General features: G+C 41.5%; 1 protein-coding gene across 1 annotated transcript in view; it reads left to right on the forward strand.

The window, feature by feature from the left end:
• The window catches only part of LOC133119278 (NACHT, LRR and PYD domains-containing protein 12-like), a 132,840-nt gene that overhangs the window by 93,251 nt on the left and 21,584 nt on the right, over positions 1-18,005 (forward strand). The window contains exon 5 of the mRNA XM_061229805.1: positions 10,578-10,751. Coding sequence (XP_061085789.1) covers positions 10,578-10,751 — 174 coding nt within the window. The remainder of the gene's footprint in view (positions 1-10,577; positions 10,752-18,005) is intronic.

Consider the following 18,005-nt stretch of genomic DNA (forward strand, 5'->3'; position numbering starts at 1 on the left):
CATCTCACACACAAGACACACAAGACACACACATATCACACACAAGACACACAAGACACACACATATCACACACAAGACACACAAGACACACACATATCACACACAAGACACACAAGACACACACATATCACACACAAGACACACAAGACAGTGGGGGGAAACCTGGCAAATTAAATACAATGTAACTAAATGAAGTTCTATTACATGTAGGAAATAAAAACATAAGGCAGGATTACTTTATGGCTGGTACGGAATTGGAAGGTGCTCAAGTTGAAAAAGACTTGTGGGTAATAGTTGATCAAAGCATTTCAGGTTCTAGTGAATGTGCGGTAGCAGTGATGCTGGCCAAAAGGATGCTGGGATACATAGCCAAGAGTATTGAGTATAAATAAAAAGGAAGTTATACTCGCCTTACGATGCCCTTGTTAGAAAACACTTTGATTACTGTGTGCAGTTCTGGGACTTCACTATAAGAAAGATATAGAGGTGCTGGAAAACAATGTATCAAAGATAAAAGTTCTTAAGAAAGACTTAAGATGCTTAATCTCAGTGAAAGGAGACTTAGGGGGGATTTGATTGAAATTCCTGCAGAAAGGGGCGTGTCTATTTATGATTGAAATGAACCCATCATAAAATAATTTCCAGGCTGTTTCAACACCAGGGATTAGTTCTATCCTGCTCCAATTAAAAAGAAAGAAATCAGGTAAAAAAAAAAAAAAAACCCTTCTCGAATTTGGGATCTGAGTATTTCTAACAGCAGCAACAGCACAGTGGTCACTTAGGTCATTGCAGAAAACACCAATATCAGAAAATTTGTGAGGAACATTTGTAATTATTAAGTCAATGAGAGTAGCTCAAAGATTTAAAATCATCATTCAGATGATGTCCGCTGGCCTCTTTTTTCTGACGCAATTTGGACGCTTCTGGTGCATTTTAATATGATTAATTAATCCCTAATACATGCCTTTATTCTTATGCACTTGGTTAAGTTTACATTCAAATATACCAACATCACATTTAATCTTGTTGTGCCATTAACCAGAAATTTGTTGGGAAAGAAAGAGCATATGGTAATGATAACTTTTTACTTGAATAAATAAAGTATTTTACAAAGTGTTACATAAAAGATACATGTTTCACTTTAATGATATTGAACAATAACTCTAATATGACTGTACAAATTAAACTATTATGTTTTTATAGTCAGTCATCCATGTGGGACTCTCTTCCCAGTCCGTGTGAAGAGACAGCAATGCTCTGCTAAGCTCCTCTCGGAAGCTGGGAACTGATCAATTTGAACGTAAATGTAAACACATAGGCTATTGGTGAGCTGTAACTTCAGATTAAGATAACGTGAACTGGTTGGTGTGATATGTAGCCTATGGTAGTAGTGATATATTTTAGCCATTATTCTTTAAGTTATGTTTTAGTTTCTTATAATTCTTACAATATAAACACTTGGCTGTGAAGAAGCTCAGCCAAAAACTGGGTCTGGCTACCTTGAGTGACCAGCAGAGGTCGCCCGCTAGCTATACCCACTGCTCGACCGGAGGGTGCGAGGTGTGCTGAAACTCGTAAATTACATTTCATTACATTACATTATTGGCATTTGGTATTTGTCCCGAAAGGAACAGTATTCATCATGCACATCTGACGCACAGACATCATCACCAGAATAAGCTGCTAGCTCGTTTATATATTGTATTGAATCTCAGGCGAAGAACTACTTGGGGTTAAGGGCTTGATATTTTGATGCCATTTCCCTCACATCAGCAAATCTCATCTTTGTGTGTGTTATAAACGCGTCAAGAACCTGGAAGTATGTCTGTACTTTGAAACGGGCCTGAGGATTTGACCTGGGCTCATCAGTTGACTCATGAAACCCTCTCCTTTTTTCCTTACTGGAACATCGGCATATTCTGTATTTGGCCTGCAGTAGCTCGAGCGCCAGCTACAGTTAAAGTAATTGAGGTTTTTTACGCCACTCTCACAATAAGGGGTGAGAGAACCCTACTAAAAGAATCACCGATGAGCCCTGCACAAGTGCTATTCAATCAAATGAATCAGATTAATCAGATGAAAATTGATTTATACAATTCATGAATAATAATAAAAACACATTGGTTGGACTGGGCAATGGCTCATAGGAGCTGAGAGGTGGACACTTGTCCCACGGTTACAATGTACAGAATTGGGTCAGCACAGTTACTAATGACGAAGCAGAAACACTATGCAGAGCAGTCTGCACTCTCAAAGATCACACTGTGTAAATTTCAGGTAGAGGTAGTGAATGAATAGTAAAGTAACAATAAACAGGCAAATAAACAAAATACACCATCAACCAATTAAATCAGTGTTGCACTGCAAATTGTAGTGATATCACACAGAGATACTATCTGCCCAAATTAGGTAATGCACTCTGCCCAAGGGACCAGCCCAAAGTAGGTTTGCATGAATTGAAAAGACACATACAATAAAAACACAGCAACAAGTCGGAGTTCATAAACCATTCAGGAGGCCCACGATTCAGGTTACCTGCTCCCCTCTTTCATAATGCGCCTCCCCCTGGTGGACCTGCAGCTATTACACGCTCCTGAATATACATCTTAAGCGGTGATGAGGCACGTTACTAAATCAGAGGATAATAAAATACTCAAATTATAAATCAGGGAAAAACAGTGACTGAAGGCGCCCCACCTCTTACATAGTCAGGGGCAGGAGAACACACAAAACACCGAAAGAATAAGATTTAAGATTTAAATCTTAAAAGTTAGATTTAATTACACTACTTTCCCGCTGCCACGCAAACCCCAACCCCAATAATTCTTTAAGAAAATAAAGAAGAAATCAGAACCTCATTTTTGACACACAAACCCAAACCACATGGCAAGCTTATGTTCACCTAGAATGGGACGGAACAAACCGCTTACCCCGTTTCAATATTTGCCACCCGACAATTCTCTCCGCCTGCATCGAATCGCCATCCACTCAATGCTGCGCTTGAAACATAAAACATGGGAAACTATGAACAACGCTGTCGAACTGTAAGCCTTCCATGTTCTAGTTTTACTTATGAATCTGACACAGAGACTTACTTGACGAAAAGTATCCAGAGTGCACAAATTTACAATTCTTAATACCCGCAAGAAAAAGATACTTGCGCAATTTGATTTCCGTGCTGCTTGGCTTCCCTTCTGCACAACCACAAGGCAGGTAACAATAGCACAGGAAAAGTGACGTATCCCCTTTGTCTCGGTAAACCAGGTGACTGAGGGAAGACTGATGTCCTAATGTCCCACCTGTCACATGTATGGTGCAGTGGGTAGCACTGCCGCCTCACAGCAAGGAGGTCCTGGGTTTGAATCCCCGTCGGCAGGGGCCTCTCTGTGTGGAGTTTGCATGTTCTCCCCGTGTCTGCGTGGGTTTCCTCCGGGTACTCCGGTTTCCTCCCACAGTCCAAAGACATGCAGGTTAGGCTGATTGGAGAGTCTAAATTGCCTGTAGGTATGAGTGTGTGAGTGAATGGTGTGTGTGCCCTGCGATGGACTGGCAACCTGTCCAGGGTGTATTCCTGCCTTTCACCCAATGTATGCTGGGATAGGCTCCAGCCCCCCTGCGACCCTGTTCAGGATAAGCAGGTTAAGATAATGAATGAATGAATGAATTAATTAGTTTATTAAAATGGTATAGGATAGATCTAAAATGAGATGTAGCAAGTTAGCCAGCTAATTTATAACTAACTCAGTCAAGAAAATGTTTAAAAGTGAATATGTCTCCAGATGAGTTTGTTAAAAGTAAGTTGAGAGAGATGGAGGCAGACAGAAATAGAAGAGAGAGCACAACTGCCAATGAAGAGCAGTAAGAAACAGAAAGATAGAAGTGAGAAGTGGTGAGGATGTGTAAATAAATGGAGGAATAGGTGAGGAGGAGGCACAAATGAGCGAATGGTCAGAGGAGGAGAGAGTGGACTGGAGCACGTCACAGGTAGCCAACACAGCAGCAGAAGATTCCTTAAAGTGATGTTACAGTTTGGTACAACATACAAACTGATGTTATCACAACTGAGTTGTAGCACTGTAGGGAACAAGACAACTTCAATAGTTTAGCTTATTGATGAAAGATTCTCTGTATAATCATGAAGATTTTTTTTTTTTTTTTAATTCCATTTATTTTAAGATTTTTTCCCTTTTTCTCCCAATTTGGTAGGCAGTTGTGCCCCGACTGATTCGATTAGAGCCAGCATTAGAGACACCGCTCACACCTCGTCCCTCACGCCTTCTTCAAGTGGTCTCGTCTCATGCTCGTGACCGTGATTCCGAGGCACCCGGGGTGCTGTTGTATGCGGTGATCCGCTGACCCTGCCAAGTCCCTCCCTCTGGAGCAGTGAGCCAATTATGCTGCTCCATGAGGGCCAGCCAAACTTGGCTTTTTGGCAGGACCAGGAATCGAACCCCCATCCCCGGTGTGCAACTGCAGCGAACTGCAACCACACGTTGCCCCACCACGGCCCCTAAATCATGAAGATTATTAAACGTGTTTTCACTTTGTCATTATGGCATATTGAGTGTAGAAAAACACATCTATAAAAACTGAAGGGGTGAGAGCTTTCAGTATCTAGTCTTGATTCTTGCCTTTTGAGTGGCATGGATTCTGTTATTGGCTTTTTTTCTGTTAGGACCAGAATTGTGCCAATTGAAGTGAAGAAAGCCATTAAAAACATTGTTAAGGGCAGAGAAAAAAAAAAACAGTCAAAGACATCGGTGATGTGGAACATCAAACAGTTACAGAATCAGCAGGTAGCTGAATGTATCTGATATATTTTAAAGTTCTGCCACGCCTCACAACTAAAGACACGCAAAGACAAAAGGAATCACTTGTACTTGGGTACAGCTACAGCACAAAATTAACGCAGGGGTGCCAAGAATTGTGAAACCAGTTTTTTTTATTTATTATTATTCTTTATTTTAATTTGTTTTGTGTCTACATTATTGTTGTGCATGTTTATGTAGGGAGCCCACAGGATATGAGCATGTCGTAGGTATGTCAGTCTGCCTTTAGCTGTGTTAGCTTGCAATGCTGTGGGAAGTTTGTCACAGAAAACCAAAACCAAACCCACGGGCCACTGTGACAGATGTGTGTTATATTTTACATCTTATCATTAACTGTGCCAAATGTCCCACAGCATTGCAAACTAACTCACTGTCCACTCTGAAAGATGTTATCATTTACATCCTACCTAACCTTTTTATTCTATCATGTATTCATTCTTCTTTACAGACTGCACAGTTGTAACCTAAGTGAGGAGTCATGTGAAATTGTGGCCTCAGCTCTCCAGTCATCAAACTCACCCCTGAGAGAGCTGGACCTCAGCAGCAATAACCTGGGAGATGCAGGAGTGAAACTGCTCTGTGCTGGACTGATGAGTCCAAACTGTAAACTACTGAGACTGGACCTCAGCTACAATAACCTGGGAGATTCAGGAGTGAAGCTGCTCTGTGCTGGACTGATGAGTCCAAACTGTAAACTACAGAGACTGGGGTGAGTAGTGTTCTGTGTGACCTTAACAAAATAGAATTAGTGATTATGGCTCTATACAGTGAAATGATGAAAAGCTCTTTCTCTCTTAGTTTACTACTCTGTCCATTGGCATTCTTTTTTGTCCACATTAGTCTCATCCCTCTCTTCTTACTCCTCTATCACAGCAAAGAAAAGCAGGATAAAACCTGATGAGTCTTAGGGTTGCCAGGTTTGTGGTTCCTGACCAGAATGTAAGGTTTCAGTGGGGTCTGTAGTATCAGGGCACAGGTGATGACTGGATGCTGGATGTCTGATTGATGTGGTAAAAGACTGACCACCTGCATAGTAAAATGTTTCAGGTCTGTCACACATTACAGTCTTCATCCATCTCCACTATTCACTACCTGCAATGAACTGTTATCAAATCCTTAATTTTACCCCACTCTCTGATGAAGGGGAGCTGTACTCCTCACAATACAGTACACCTCATTCCCACCTACAGAACAGGACTTTTGTGCTGACTGTAAAGAGCTCATTCCCACCTACAGAACAGGACTTGTCTACTGACTGTAAAGAGCTCATTCCCACCTACAGAACAGGACTGTAAAGAGGTGCTGCAGTTGGTGGTTGGTGATTGACCCTGATAAAAAAGCCAAAGGGCCAGATAACTGCAAGGGCTCTTTTAAGGACATGTTCAGAGGAGGTAACAACAGCATGGTGCCCTGACTAATAATGTCCAGTATGTGAAGGAGAATGCTGCTCTCAGAGCCAAGATCAGTCAGCACAGGGGCCCCTCAGGGTTGTGTTCACTCCCCGGTTTTTTTCACACTAAATACAGATGAGCACCAGCAGACAACCTGGGAACTGTGCCTAATGCACAGGGGCAGTAGCCTTGTAGCATTCTGCGATAGACAGGTTTGTTCAATGGTGTGACTCAAACCATCTGATTTTAAATGTGAAGTAGAGGGAGGAGATGGTGTTTGACCCTACATCAGTGGGCGAGCACAGGCCAGTTGTCATCCATGGCCAAGCCATCACACAGGTTACATTTCTCATTTTATTTGTATAGCGCTTTTAATAGAAGACAGTCACTAAGATGCTTTTCACCGTCAAAAAGTGGTGAGAAAAAACTCCCCAATGGGAAATCTCGGGAGGAACCTGGCTATAGAGGGGGAGCCCATCCTCCGCTGGCTGGCAAGGTGTAAAGTAAGGGTAGAATGGATATAACAGAAATGTGATATGAAATCTATCACAGCCAGTCAAATGGGCTGAACAGGTCACAGTAGAGGTAATAATCTAGCTGAAAGTAGAAAGTGTAAAATGAGGGAAAGTACAGTGAGCTGGTTTAGAGAGGCAGGGTGATGCAACTTGAGCTCCACGATGTGTCGAGGTTTGGTCATGAACCGGGGAGGACCAGGGCTACAGCGGTCCGCAACCTTACTTTACTTACTTTCTTATTTCATTTAACAGGGACCATGCCCATCACAACTGATGAGCCAGAGTTTGCTCTGTTGCTCATTTTCATCTGCTGTCCCTGAACAGGGACGACATTAAACTACATTACAAAACACTTACACCACAACAATCCATTTGATGTGATTACAGTAACCAGGTAGATAAAATACTAGTTCAGTCAGGACCACTGGTGTCAAAGTTAGAATCTTCATTATCAATCTTAGACACAATATGTTTGGTGGTATGTCTCTGTTCTGGAAGCCCTCCCAGCCATCCATACAAGCATGGATGAGACCAGGAGGGGGCACCAGCAAACCCCGAGAACTGTCATACACCAATACACTGTTGGTAAGATGGACTCCGGCTGACATGGTGACTATGTGAACGACATTCGGCTACCGGAAGAAGCCCTTCATCCAGTCAGCTCGAGGCCATTTGAACATGATGTGGGTTTGTGGCTGTGTGTAGCAACAGCATTTTGGACTAAAATTTCAACCAGGGGAAGCCTTGGATGTAAGTTCAGACACTGAAACATATGGGTGTCAATACTTTTATAACAAGAGGGTCGTTTTCTTTAACTAATAATGTCCAGTATGTGAAGGAGAATGCTCCTCTCAGAGCTAAGATGAGTCAGCACAAGGGCCCCTCAAGCTGTGTTAGCTTGCAATGCTGTGGGAAGTTTGTCACAGAAAACCAAAAGGAAAAAAGCAAAAGATGTATCTTGTAACAAAAGGGCAAAAAGTAACAAAAGGCCAAAAACTAGGGCTAGACCCCAAATAGCAAGCACATGAGGTAAAAACTCCCCATTGGGGACTAAAATCCTCTAACAGAGGCTCAGGAGAAACCCGGCTTTTGAGGGGGAGCCTATCCTCTGCTGGCCAGCAAGGTCTAAAGGTAGGATGGATAAGACAGATATTTTGTAAATTGGAGAAATTGAATTGGGTTGAACCGGGTTCAAATGAGGGAAAGTATAGTGAGCAGTTTGAGGGACGGTGAGATGCAGTTGGAGCTCCAGGATATGAGAAGGTGTGGGCATGAACCAGGGGAAAATGGGCATTTTCCAGCATACACATCAGGTTTTTTCTGTTCAATAAATATTCGCACAAGGGTTAAAGTACATGGGATCAAAACGGGATGTAATTCTCGATTTGCATTTTCATTTTGGCGCGCATATGCTTCCTTGTAGCACAGCCTACAATAGTGATCTGTGCAAACCTCACAGATCACTATCAAGTCTCACCCATTGACCCTGAGACACACGCATTTGAACCAGTTCACACGCTCACACGTGAGAAAAGACAGGTGTGGCACCTGTCTTTTCTCACGGTGAGTCGGCCGAGAAGGGATAAAACCCACTACACGGAAATAAACATGATTTTAAAAGCAGTCTCGTTGTATTTGGAGCCACGTTTGGACACTTGAGGATCTTTTGACATTTTTTGGTGATCTTTACCCGTCTGGCCGGTAGGCGGGGTTACTGTGAGGATCTGCCGCGTTTGTCCCACTCTGCACCTGCACGCTCAGAAAGGCGGTGTGCTCTGATGGGTAGGTATACTGTGAACAACGCTCCAGTAAGTTAGTACGTTTTAAATAGTAAAATATTGTTTCAGTTGAGAACTTCGACATATTTCATTTGTCACGTCATTTTTTTCTATGAATTGTAGTGTTTGGCTGCAATACAAAGTCCCGCAGGAGGTTTTTAACCTTCCATGTCGAAGAATTGTATGCAAACTTAACGTTAGCTACTAGCTGCTATTAGCCTATGTTTGGGAACATTGCTTAAATATGCGCGAATATGAAAGTTTAAATGCAGTTCCTTATGTTTTGCTTGTGCAGCCAATGAAAAGATGCCCCTGCGAAAATGAGAGATAATTGATGTTATTTCGAATTTAAATGTTTACTGATAGGGGTTTACAGTCTACCAGACAATTTTACAAGAAAAACACGAAGTATTTTATTAATTTATTTATTAAAATTCAATTTACTTGACACTGCACCAATCTGCCCCCTGCCTAAACCTTGCAGGGGCCCCCCGATATTTTGCGTTACGCCACTGGGCAATATCGTGATATTTTGAAGATATCGTATCGTACCGTAAAATTTCATATCGGTTCATCCCTACCACACACACACACACACAGTCAGTCACGCACGCACATACACACTCAGTCACACCCTCGCACAAATGCTCACAAAGATCACCTCTCCCGAACTATTACATTTTTTTCTTACATGTGTAACTAAATCAATTTATTTTATTCAGCTGAGTTTGTCTTATTGGTTTGGCCTGTCATTTTCCGTTCTATTTGTTTTATTTGTGCTGGTCAATTATAAACTAAATTATAGTTTATATAAACTCAATTATAAACTCAATTATAATTGGGAGAAGTGGATTCGGCCGAGGGGCCTCTGCGACCAAAACATACACAGTGTCTATTTGCTCCAGCCCTGATTTGCGATCTCACTCTGAGTTTTTCATGAAACTTGAGAGCCTTGTCGCGTTAATCATGAATTGTGTTCTTATTAATTTGGTTAAACCACAGAACAAAATTACCATTCCCATAATTCTAGGGGAGACAAAATGGTGAGAGAAATGGAGCCGGCGTAATTAGGAGAGAGCTGAGGAAACTTTTCAATACCTAATCGATTTCCTAACCGTAAATTCAGCAACTCATGTTTGTAAAACGTGTGGCTAGGTGTTTACTAAGTTAATAAGGCTGCAGTTGTTTGGAGATAACAATGCTTATTTGCTACTTTACGTTACACCTGATGACACTGACACAAGTCATTTGTGTAAACGTTTATCTGGACGCATTCAGATAACGTGCAGTTATTTAAATAATTCATAGCGTCGTCATGTGTCATTTGCTTCAGCAGGCTTTGGTGGTCTTGCCGACAATCGCTGAGATGGTCAAAGAACAAAATAACTCTTTTTGTTTTACTTTGGGAGGCTACTAGCGGCGTGATGATAACATGAAGTTAATTTAGGTTACAAAGTAGATTACGGTGATCTAAACGCAGAGTAAAATTAAAAGATTTGTGAACATCGTGGATATCGGCACGGCTTGGACGCAAACTGACCAATGGAGACAATGGACCAGACCTATGCCTTATATAAATGGTTACCAGAGCAAAAAAAAAAGTCCATTAACAGTTATTTTTTATCCATTTATGTGTTATGATGAATGTTGAACTTTTTAAAAATGTATATATGTTTGCTGACCGAAGAACATATCACGGGGGATCCCCACAGTGATCATAAGAACACTTTCTTGTGTTTGCAAAATTCATGTTTGCAAATCAGATTCTGTCTCATATGTGATCATCATAGAGAAAATGTTTGGTAATTAAATCATTGCAGTCGGTTTCAAACCTTTATCTTTTTTTGGTTAATGAAGCTAAATAATTGCCTTGGTGGATGAATTTATGAAATCATTTAAGAATAATTTATGAATGTAATTTACACAACCCTCTCCCTGTTTTTTGTATGTACCACTCAGGGATGCATATGCAAATAGGAAATGACATATGTATGAACTGGCAAGGTGAACATTATTACAATCTCCAGTGAATTTTAATGTTTGTGTGTGTGGTTTCTCCACAGGCTGGGTTGGTGTAATCTCACAGAGGGCTGCTGTGATGTTCTGGCCTCAGTCTTGCGTTCTCCTCACTCAGAGCTGAGTGATCTGGAGCTGAGAGACAACGAGCTGCAGGATTCAGGAGTGAGAGCGCTCTCTGCTGGACTGGAGGACCCACACTGTAAACTGCAGAGACTGGGGTGAGTACAAACACAAACCCTTCAATCGGGGTTGGAAATGTGCAATTTTTTAAAGGGGCAATAAAAGCAAAATGCAGGGGCGTTTTCAAAATAAATGTGTGAAATTTACATAGTAGCGTTTCAGCTTTTTTTAAAAACAGTTGTAGTGACAAACTACTATCATGTGCAATTGGCATCAATATAAGTTAAAGCTACAGGCAGGAGAGGAGGTCTCACAGAATTGTTGATGAAGAAGCGATCCATAGTACCTCTGAGATGGGTAATGCAATGATCACATTTGTTCTATGATGGGGAGGTGCACAGACTTCCTTTCCATTTTCTTTTCCAACTATAAACACAAGAAGAAAAAGATCATTCTATTTTACAGTATATAGTAGGCTATAATATAAAATAATATAGTAAAATAATGATATTCTATATTAATAATTATGGCTGTGTGTTTGTCACGGAAGTGACGTATTCTGTGATTTCTGCGCAAACATCACATTACATTTTATTCAGCAGACACTTCAAGGTCAAATCAAGGTCACAGAACAAACAACAGAACAGGTCCGATAAGGTCCAATTTGCAGAGGATCGGTTATAAAGCAATGAACATAAGTCTAGTACGCAAGGTAGATAGGCCAGGTCTGTAAGTAATAAGGTCAGGAACTACAGTACTGAGACAAATACACAGGTGAAGGTCCTAGATTAAAGTAGATAATACAACATGGCGCTAAAGTCTGAGACTGGTGAAGATAAGTGACAATAGATTAGCAGACTTCCACAGAGGAGTCAAGGTACAGTGTGAAGAGGTGAGTCTTCAGACTGTGGTAGAAAATGGGCAGTGAGTGAGCAGTTCTTATAGCAATGGGGAGGTTGTTTCACCACTGGGGAGCTAGAGTAGAGAAGCTCTGCAGTCGGGACAAGCGAGAGCCATTCACTCAGCTGGCAGGATGAGCAAGTCGGGCTGGCATTTGGACATTCCTCGGCTGTGTCCCAATCGGTGCTCTTGCCTACTTGCACTGATTCGGAGGTGGTCCCTGTTTTTGGCATCTCTGTGGTTTCCTTGTTTTCGTGCTTTCTGTGATTTTTCTCCCGTTTTGTACGGCAACTGTCAACCTTATAGTTGCCTTATATAGACCTACAGGTAACCACGCTTCTGAACTCGATAGCTCATTGTTTAATTAATGTGTGCTTTTAAACCTGCACTCCGACCCGTATATTGCATCAATTCCCGGAAGTATCCACTGTAATGTTTCAAATTGGGGATGATTTAGCAGCTAGTCACAGATGAGTTAATCACAGTCCAGTCAAAAACTTCAGCCTGAGTTTAGGGGGCAGCCTATAGCATAGTGGCTGAAGTGCTTGACTGGGACCAAGAAGGTTGGTGGTTCAAGCCCCAGTGAAGCTGCAGTAAGATCTGTGCTGCTGCTGAACCCTTGAGCAAGGCCCTTAGCCCCACATTGATCCCCGGGGATTGGCTCCTGCTTTGTCTAATCAACTGTCAGCTAAATAACTGAGATGTAATGTAATGTTCTGCTAAATTAAAGACAAACAGCATGCTCTTACTTTCCAAGATAATTCAAAGCCATCCAATACATCAGCCTATAAGTGTGTTTTACTTTTATCCTTGGAGCAGTTTTAAAAAAAAGTTAAAGCGCTTGTTGCTGTTGCTACAGTTGCTACAGTGAGTTATTTCAATAATTTCCCACTACTGCACCTAAGGTCTTTGGTTTATTTAATAAATTAATCTTAAAAAACACTCTGGCTCTTTCAGTTTACTGTTATTTTCAACATCTTTGCTGTGACTTTCCACATTTACAGAATCATGTCACCACTCTAAAAAGCCAGTGACATGGGCTACACTGATGTGATGTCAACAGTAGCCATGAATGTCTCTGGGAGTTTGAATTTCCAGACGATTTTTAGTGACCTTTATCTTGGCTTTTGTGAATGGGATTACATTTTTCCCGCAGGATTTTATGAAACTGTTATGACGGTACTATGGACTGCTTTGGTGGTGTGGTTTTACTCTTTTGTGGCAGAGGGCTCTGTCCCTGGCTGTGAGCGGGACACTACCTACACCAAACCGCCATAATCATACGGTGTTTGTGTTTGTTTTTCCTTTTCATATCACATTTTCAGTTTCATATCACTATTTCCATAGAGTGCACTAAGTTTGGGGGTGCACACCCGGCTGCTAGCTCACGTTTCCCAGGGCAAACACACGCAACACATCCACTCCATATTCACACCCTAACAGTTAAATCGCTCATTTAAAATAACACACACATAGATGTCTTTGTTACTTTGCCACCGTTTATTGTTGTCCAGCTGTTAAATGTTGTGGAGCCCTCTGTTTGTTGTTTCTTTAGGTTTGTAATATTTCAAAAAATTAAAGACCATTCGCCATACATAAAATACATGGCATGTAATCTAATCTAATGTTGCTTAAATTACGTCTCCTCATTAATTTAATGTTAACCGATGATATTTGAAACTATTTGAAGCCTTCATAAACCACATGACCGCCTAGTGTTTTCACCCTCCATTGACACAACTCTCTCTATTGCTCTGAGGAAATCCAAAAGCAGAAGCTAACACTATCATTGTTTTCTGGTTACCAGATTACCCGCTGCGACAGGAAATATTTAAAAGCACCAAGTTTTCCTTTCTTTTCAGTTTGTGTTGACGCAGAAGCAAACCGCCAAATGAAACCTGAAACCAGTGTAGATGTAGAAGTGACCTAGGTGTAAGAACTGGCCCATCAGTCACTACTGTGAAGAGATCTGAGTAGAAGTAGGCAGGACAATAGGTCTGGGAGTGTCAGCAAGCTGCATAATGTGTGCATGAGCTTTGGGTGGGAGGCTTAAGAGTTATGACCTATGTGGTTTAATTATTTTACAAAAGCAAAACGTTTTTTTACATCGTATAATATGATATCATGTTTGAAGTATTATAGCATCAATGTCTGCACCCTTAGAAACCTATTATACCTATTATGAAATCATATCTAATAAATAAAGGACACAACTGAGTACAGTGTTTCCCCTAGGATTTTCTTCCCGTAGCAGTGCACCGGTTTGAAGAATTTAGACTTTGAGATTTAATAAAAAGGATGAGGCAGGATCTTCCAGAATATCAGACTTTATTTTTCACGCAGACCATGAAGCCGAGGTGACTCTGCAGAGTGACCTCACATCATTCAATTATACACCATCTTTTATACAGTTTCAGACGGGCTTATTCCCGCCCCACAGCTGTCCGTCTACCTCCCGCCACAATGATTTCTCAATACGTGATGAAGATAAGTCAACTCTGATTGGTTTGGCACCAATTGTGCTTAGTATTGTGCAATCAGTGTGGTTCTAAAATACACGTTCCCTCCACCATTTCCTCGAGGGCCCGCAGGACCCACACCTGAAACCCTTGCTCCCCTCTCGGACCATTCCAGCTCCAGAGGGACCTCTAGTGGTCTTTTTCTGAAGTGCATACAAACTGGAAAAAGGATACAGTATAACTACCAGTGAATGTGTCTTAATAAAACTTAGTATATTAAGCATATATTATATATTTCATATTTATGGCTACCAATCACGTTGTTTTCATTGGTTATCACATTAATATGGCTTTTGATATGAGCGCATATTGATTGATTGATTGATTTTATTCAATGTATAGTTGAATACATGGAACAGAGGACATGCATCTCAAACTTCATCAAGGATAAAAACACAAAGTCACAGACTTGTTTCCATTGTGGTCCTTGGTCGAGGACAGACAAACAAAACAACAAGGAACAGGCACAATAGGCACAAAGGAAGATAAGACTTTGAAAGCTGTAAGTACGTTACAATGCTAAAATATTAAGACAATGATAAATACAAAGGTAAAATACTAAAACAATACTAATTACTAAAAGTGATACATAAGACTATAGTTAAAAATAAATAAATAAAATAAAATAAAAAGTACCTAAAACACCATGTTACTAAGAGACATTTTCTCTGAGCCAGGACTTTACTTTGGTCTTAAAGGAGTGCACACTGGATACACTTTTGATCTCGAGGGGCAGCATGTTCCAGTTGACAGTTCCACTAAACCTGAACGAGTTTTTTCCCATGTTGGTTTTAAACCTGGGCAGGCAAAGATCAGCAACACTGGCTCTTGTATGGTGATCATGAGTGTCACCACATCTCTTAAGATAATCCTTAAGATACATGGGGGCCCTGTTGTTACATATGTTGTGGACCATGCTAAGCTGCAACTGGACTGCCCTGGCATCTATGGGGAGCCAGCCAAGCTGCTTAAAGTGCTCTTTCCCTATATGGTCTCTAGGAGATAGACCCAGGACTAGCCTAATTAGTTTGTTTTGTGAAACTTGAAGTTTGTCTTTGAGGGCTTTTGACAGGCCTCCATACCACGAGCTGATGGCATAGTCAAAACAGCATAAAACTAGAGAGCTAGCCAACAAATACAGGCTAGCTGCATCTAGGAAAGGAGCTTTTCTGGCTAAAAATTTGGTTCTACCATTGACCTTACTAATGGTCTTGAGAGCCATGGTTTCACCACCCAGGCTGCTGTCCAAGATACAACCCAGATAGCTCACTGAGTTTTTAGCAGGGAAGATCTGGCCTCCAAGGACAATATCAGGTGATGATAAACGGCTCAACCTGGGTTTAGAGCCAAATAAAATATACTCAGTTTTGGCCATGTGGAGGGACAGCTTGTTATCAGTGAGCCATGACTTGATATTATCAAATTCTGCAGATAAAGTGGCCTGAAGATTGGACACATTCTTATCGGAAGCCAAAATGGCTGAGTCGTCTGCGTAAAGGAACAAATTTGAATTACAAGCAGCATGTAGATCGTTTATAAATATTAAAAACAGCAAAGGGCCTAGGACACTTCCTTGTGGGACCCCACACGTCACAGGCAGTGGTCTAGAAAGATGGCCGGGACATTCAGTCTTTTGGTCCCTGTCTGACAGGTAGGAGACAAACCATTTAAGGCCTAAGGAGCTCAGGCCAAGAGCCGTAAGCTTGTCAAAAAGCAGGTTATGGTCGACTGTGTCAAAGGCCTTCTGAAGGTCAATTAAAATCAAGCCACAAATTTTACCGGCATCCATCTCTGATCGAATAAAATCAGTGAGGAAAAGAAGACAGGAGTCAGTTGAATGGGACTTCCTGAAACCAGATTGAAAAGTGTACAGAAGTTTGGACTCGCTTATAAAATCATAAAGCTGCTCGTGGACTACTTTCTCAAGAACTTTAGAAGTGACGCTGAGAATAGAGATTGGTCGATAATTACCTGGGTCTGACTTATTACCTTTTTTAAAGAGAGGTATTATTTTGGCATGCTTCATATCGAGCGGAACAATGCCAGGCTCAAGGGACAAATTAACAATGTGGGTCACAGAAGGTGCTATAATGTCTGCAGCGTCTTTTAGAAACCTGGCAGAAATATTGTCTAAACCGGTGGCTTTAGCACATTTAAGGCTCTTTAACAGGTTGACAATTGTTGCCACTGAAACTGGTTTGAACGAAAAGCTGTTTGGAGAAGCCCCCAAACGAGCATAGAAGTCAAGGAGATGGCTCTTGCCAAAGATCGCAGGGCCTGCCGGTAGACAGTCCACTAGTTTCTTAGCAATGGAGGTAAAGAAGGAATTAAAATGGTTGGCAATCTGGTTCTTATTTGTGATTTTTTCACCATCGATGTCTAAGGAGATACAGAGACTTGAGTCTTTAAGGGGTTTTGAAGTGCAGCCCAGATTTTTAAGCGTTTTCCAGAGAGTTTGAGGATCGTCTTTATTTTCTCTGATCTGATCAGAAAAATAGTTTGATTTAGCTTCTCTGACTTTAGACTGGACAGTGTTTCTAAGACCTCTGAACAACAGGAGGTCAACTTGATTGCCTGACTTTTTAAACAGAGAGAGGGCATTTTCTCTGGCGCCAATGGCTTCAAGGATCTCCTGTGTGAACCACGGATTTGATCTCTGCTTAATTCTGACTGTTCTGGCTGGGGCTACACTATCAATGGCAGAGGAAAATAGCCTTTTGAAGTTACCCCAAGCCTGGTTAACGTTATCCGAGTCTAACACAGATGCCCAATCTAACATCTGAGTCTCCTCTATGAGCCTGGCCACAGAGTATCGCTTGAGGGATCTAGCTGAGATGGATTTATGACAGTTAAAAGTAATGCGATGAGCTCTCCTCGAACAAAAAGTGAGGAAATGGTCGCTAATCCCTTAAATTAACACACCACTCTGAGAAATGGACTTAGCATCAGATACTAAAATCAGGTCAATAATACTGCTAGTTGTACCACAGATTCTGGTAGGTTCACAGATCAGTTGAGTGAAACCAAACACCCTGCTACATCTGTCCAGGCCACTGAAAGTGGGACAGGATTTGTTGGCAACATCTGTGTTAAAATCACCCATCAAAATGCATTCTGTTTTTAGCAAATCCTGACATTTCAATAAGACCTGTTCAAGCAAGTCGTAGAAGGTGTTTTGCTGCGGAGGGCGATAACATATGCCACACAGAATGGGTTTGGTTTTGGGAAGGCAGATATCAAACATTAAAATTTCAGCTGAGCAGATATCTAGGTCCTGCCTTACATTAAAATCAAGGTCGGCTCTGATAAAAGCGCACACACCACCCCCGCACCGATTGCGGTCCTTTCTGATAAGGGAGTAGTTGTCAATACAAATTTCAGAATCACTGATGCTGGCATCTAGCCATGTCTCTGACAGACAGAAAATGCCCACTTTAGCTGAAGCAGCTAGTGCTCGGATCTCATCAATCTTTGGCAGCAGGCTCCTAACATTAAGATGTAAGAAATGTAGGCCCTTGTCAACAAATGGCTTGCATAGATGCATTAATGAGAGAGATGTGGGTTCGGTCGGTGAGACTGCCACTGGACCAGGGTTAGTTTTAACGTTACCGGATAACAATAAGAGCAAGAGAATGAGACATTTTTTCTTATTGTAAGCACAGACAGGATCATTACTCACAGAAGGTGAGACTAGTTTTGGATTAACAGGGTTTAAAAAACAGTCCTGTAAGAGCATGATAGCAGAGAGCTGTGCAAAACAAGCAGGGTTACAAGGGAGATTAAATGAGTTAATCAAAACAGGGAATACAATAAAACTAAAGTGATTGACTGTCTCACTGGAGCCTTTGCCAGGAACACTCACCCCCGATGGTGGATCATAGTCACAAACGGGCAGGTTTGTGGATGGGGGAGGGAATGCAGATGACAGCTCCG

The sequence above is a fragment of the Conger conger genome, chromosome 19 (assembly GCF_963514075.1).
Source record: "Conger conger chromosome 19, fConCon1.1, whole genome shotgun sequence".
NCBI lineage: Eukaryota > Metazoa > Chordata > Actinopteri > Anguilliformes > Congridae > Conger > Conger conger.